Here is a 4,176-nt window from a genome sequence, read left to right on the forward strand (position 1 = left end):
CGCCCGTCGAATATTTGCGTGCTAGCCTTCGAGACTTGAGGAGCCTTGAGGAGGGGCCATTCCCGAGCCTCCAGCCCCGCAGACCACGGCCTCTGCTCCGGGGGGGCCATGGGCCGGATCTCGGGGCTGGTGCCCTCTCGCTTCCTGACGCTCTTGGCGCATCTGGTGGTCGTCATCACCTTGTTCTGGTCGCGGGTAAGACCCACGGCCACCCTCCGCCCGCCCCCCACCCCGTTCCCGCCTTGGGGTGGTCCCAGCCCCACTACGCCCCTTCCCCGGGGCCTGACGCGGGCGTGCCCTCCCATCCGCCTCGGACCCCAGGGCTGCCCCGCAGCGCGCCCCTCTTTCACTTTCTTCCTCTCCGCCCCGCGCGCCAGGACAGCAACATCCAGGCCTGCCTGCCTCTCACGTTCACCCCCGAGGAGTACGAGAAGCAGGACATCCAGTGAGCACTCGGGGCAGGGTGGTCAGAATTCAGCACTGCTCGGGGTGGAGGGGGCTTTGCAGAAGCCCCGAAGGCCTGAGCCCACCCCCTTCGTGTCTGCAGGCTCGTGGTAGCGCTGTCCGTCACCCTGGGCCTCTTTGCCGTGGAGCTGGCCGGTTTCTTCTCAGGGGTTTCCATGTTCAACAGCACCCAGAGCCTCATCTGTATCCTTTTAGCCTGCGCACCTCGCACCTTTTCCGCATTGTCTGTTTCCATCGGGACTCCCTTTCGGCCACCTAACCAGGCCCTTCGGGCACAATAGCGTGCGCCCTAGCGGGCCAGCAGCATGTCTAGCTGATAGATCCCCGTAGGCACCGTGGAAGGTTTAGGACGACCTTCGAGCCTTGGCTAAGCTCCCGCTGTGCACCAGGCGCTGGAGATCCTGTCTGGGAGTAAAACTCAAGTTTTTTGTTTTTTGTTTTTTAATTTTTTAATGTTTTATTTATTTCTAGGAGAGAGAGAGAGACAGCGTGAGCAGGGGAGGGTCAGAGAGAGAGGGAGATACAGACTCTGAAACAGGCTCCAGGCTCTGAGCTGGCAGTCAGCACAGAGCCCGACGTGGGGCTCGAACCCACGAACCGCGAGATCATGACCTAAGCGAAAGTCGGACGCTTAACCGACTAAGCCACCCAGGCCCCCCAAAACTCAAGTTTTCTAACTTGAGGAGGAGGCAGGTATGCGGACATCTGTCATGCAGTGTGATAAGCGCTGTGGTCTAGGAGCGTGTGAAGATATGAAGCGCTATGGAAACTCAGAAGAGACAGAGAAATAAGGAAGATGGAGATCAGGGAAGGCTCTTGACACTTGAATTGTAGACTGAGAGGGTCAGGGCGCCAGACGGTGACTCCAGCAGAGTGAATTAAATCACTGTGAACACTTTTTTTTTAAAGTTTATTTATTTGTTTTGAGAGAGAGTGTGCAAGAGAGAGAGAGAGAGAATCCCAAGCAGGCCCCACATTGCCAGAGTGGAGCCAGAGGCAGGGCTCCGTCTCAAGAGCAGTGAGATCATGACCTGAGCAGAAATCAAAAACCGGAAGCTTCATGCCCCAGCCCGTTCATGGTGTGCAATGGGGAACTTGCTCCTACCTCACCTGAAGGGTCCAGGCTGGCCCCTCGATATGAGGCTGGGGTAGCCTGGGGTCCCAGCTGTGCAGGCTCAGCTCTGGTCTCTAGCTAGTCACGTGGCTGTCCCAAAACCCAGAAGTCTGGCCTTTGCAATGTGATGAAGGAGCAAGAAGCGAACCTGATGCGTGCCCTGCCAATCAATGGCCTTTTCTGGCCCGTCGTGAACTATTGAACCAAAGGCTTTCCTTGACCCTGGTGCATTCCCAAGCCATTGGGGCTCACTGTAGTGCATCTGTGGCCCTGTCCTTTTTCATATTCGAGCGTTGGGAGTGTACCACGTACTGGTACATTTTCGTCTTCTGCAGGTATGGTAACCACCAATGTTTGGGGGTAGGGAAGGAAGGTTTACTCAATCTGGAGGTTTCCCCCACCCAGTCCTTTACTTCATGTATGAGATGCCAGATCCACTCAACATCCTGTAGTTTTTAGAATTCCCCTTCTCCTACACTTTGGGGGTGGAGCCTCTAGTTTGGGGATTTGGGGACTTTTATTGGAAAGGCCTTGAACCAACCAACCACCTACTGTCCACAGCGCCCTCCCAGCTGTCACTGAAATGGCATTGTTCATCAGCGTCTTTGGACTGAAAAAGAAACCTTTCTGATACCTTCGTGACGGGAACATACGAATGACGTTTCGAGGAGCAAGGGGCCACTCACCATTCCTGTGCGGAGGAAGGCAGTCTTCAGCCCTCAAACTGCATTTGAGGATGTCAGTGTTAGGGTAATTATCATTCGAGTCTGGGATTATCAGCGTTTTTCTTCAGTGCTTTGTAATAAAAATATGTCTCAGAGTAAGATCAAGACTTAACAACAAATCTAGGGGAGAACTGAAGTGGCTAAACTTCTAGAGGAACAGAAGGCTGCTTTCCAGCCTTGCAGTCTGTAAGATCATACGTATCGCTTTTATTTTGAGTATTACGGTAGACGTCTGGCGGAAGGGGGTGGGCGGAGATATGTAAATAAAGAGTCCTCGCGATTTTGGTGCCAAGCTCGTGAGTGAAGCATTCTGGGAGGAATTATTTTATCTCTTTTTGGCAGTCAGATCGGGAACGAAATGCTTTTTAGTATCTGCAGATAAACGTAGCAGCAGGAACGGAAGATCCTGAATAACTTCGGTTGCTCAGGCGAGCCAGTTATTTACTCACCCTAGATGTAAGCGGGACCTTTTTCCCTGAGTAAGGGATGCACAGAGGTTTCCGTTTATCGTCAGGTAGGATAATCCTTACCTGTTCCTCCTCCGGGAGGGCAGATCGGAACATGATGATTGGAGATCGCATGATGCGTGATTAGCGTCTCTGCGTGATCAGGACTTGCAACACCCTGATTGCTCCTATCTGATTCTGCCTGACGATCCCTCTTTACACATGTGACAAGTGGCAGATGTCGGTTTCCGGGTGAATAAGTAGTCAGTCTCGCGAGCAACTAGCGTGTAATGCGGCGTGGTGCGTGTTTCAGCACGTGTGTGGTTTTCTGCGTGTTTCTGACCGCCAGGGACTCAGTTAATTATTAAGGAGGAATCGATTCCGGGAGGTTAGTTAATTGTTCATCAGGGAGGGGCGGTTTGGTGTGTTTCCAGGCTTCTATGAAATTGCTGTTAATATTCCGCCGTACTTGGTGTCCCGAATTATCAAACGGGAGGGATGTTATCAAACGGTCCATCTCTTCGTGGCCACAAGGGCCACCTGCGAGGGAACCTGGCACAGCTTTTCCGCTGTTCCAAACCCTACGAGAGTCTAAAGTGCTACCTTGTTACGGGATCAATGTNACGATCCCTCTTTACACATGTGACCAATGGCAGATGTCGGTTTTCGGGTGAATAAGTAGTCTCGCGAGCAACCAGCGTGCAATGCGGAGTGGTGCGTGTTTCAGCACGTGTGTGGTTTTCCGCGTGTTTCTGAACGCCAGGGTCTCAGTTAATTATTACGGAGGAATCGATTCCGGGAGGTTAGTTAATTGTTCATCAGGGAGGGGCGGTTTGGTGTGTTTCCAGGCTTCTATGAAATTGCTGTTAATATTCCGCCGTACTTGGTGTCCCGAATTATCAAACGGGAGGGATGTTATCAAACGGTCCATCTCTTCGTGGCCACAAGGGCCACCTGCGAGGGAACCTGGCACAGCTTTTCCGCTGTTCCAAACCCTACGAGAGTCTAAAGTGCTACCTTGTTACGGGATCAATGTTCGCAAGGTACTGTTTCCCTGAAGTGCCCTTCAGCCCGAGCGCCCCTTCAATAAATACTTACTGAGCACTTACTACATGCAAAGCACTGGAGGAGGAACTGACCGAGGGAATAGTTGGGAATATGCTGCGGGCTCAGCCCCGGCCACCGCAGGTATGGTGGCTCCTGGAGACAGACGAGAAACCCCTTCCCCTCCTCCCGGGGATCTGAGGAGCAAATGGTGGTCAGAGCTACAAAGGAGAATTACCGATGCTCGGGAGCAGGGATCCATTGGCCCGAGGTGGCAGGAGTACTGCCTCTCTAGGAGCAGTTGGAGTTGAGGTCCTCGAGTGTGGCTCGGGAAAGTCACATCCCACTGCAGTCCGGCTGTCGCCCCACCCCCGTGCCTCAC

General features: G+C 53.3%; 1 protein-coding gene and 1 non-coding gene across 2 annotated transcripts; both read left to right on the top strand.

Annotated features, from left to right (window-relative positions):
- The first annotated feature begins 6 nt into the window (after positions 1 to 6).
- Positions 7 to 2,956, top strand: TMEM107 (transmembrane protein 107). Its single transcript, XM_077746666.1, has 5 exons — positions 7 to 195; positions 378 to 445; positions 548 to 648; positions 1,818 to 1,914; positions 2,141 to 2,956. Exons 1-5 carry the CDS (start codon positions 109 to 111, stop codon positions 2,208 to 2,210), a joined length of 423 nt encoding a protein of 140 aa, XP_077602792.1. The 5' UTR covers positions 7 to 108; the 3' UTR covers positions 2,211 to 2,956.
- LOC144217348 (U8 small nucleolar RNA) lies at positions 2,812 to 2,947 on the top strand. The gene has a single exon (XR_013330880.1). It is a non-coding gene; the product is annotated as a U8 small nucleolar RNA (small nucleolar RNA).
- Positions 2,957 to 4,176: the final 1,220 nt, after the last annotated feature.

The sequence above is a fragment of the Crocuta crocuta genome, unplaced genomic scaffold (assembly GCF_008692635.1).
Source record: "Crocuta crocuta isolate KB4526 unplaced genomic scaffold, BGI_CrCroc_1.0 scaffold139, whole genome shotgun sequence".
In the NCBI taxonomy this organism is placed as follows: Eukaryota; Metazoa; Chordata; class Mammalia; order Carnivora; family Hyaenidae; genus Crocuta; species Crocuta crocuta.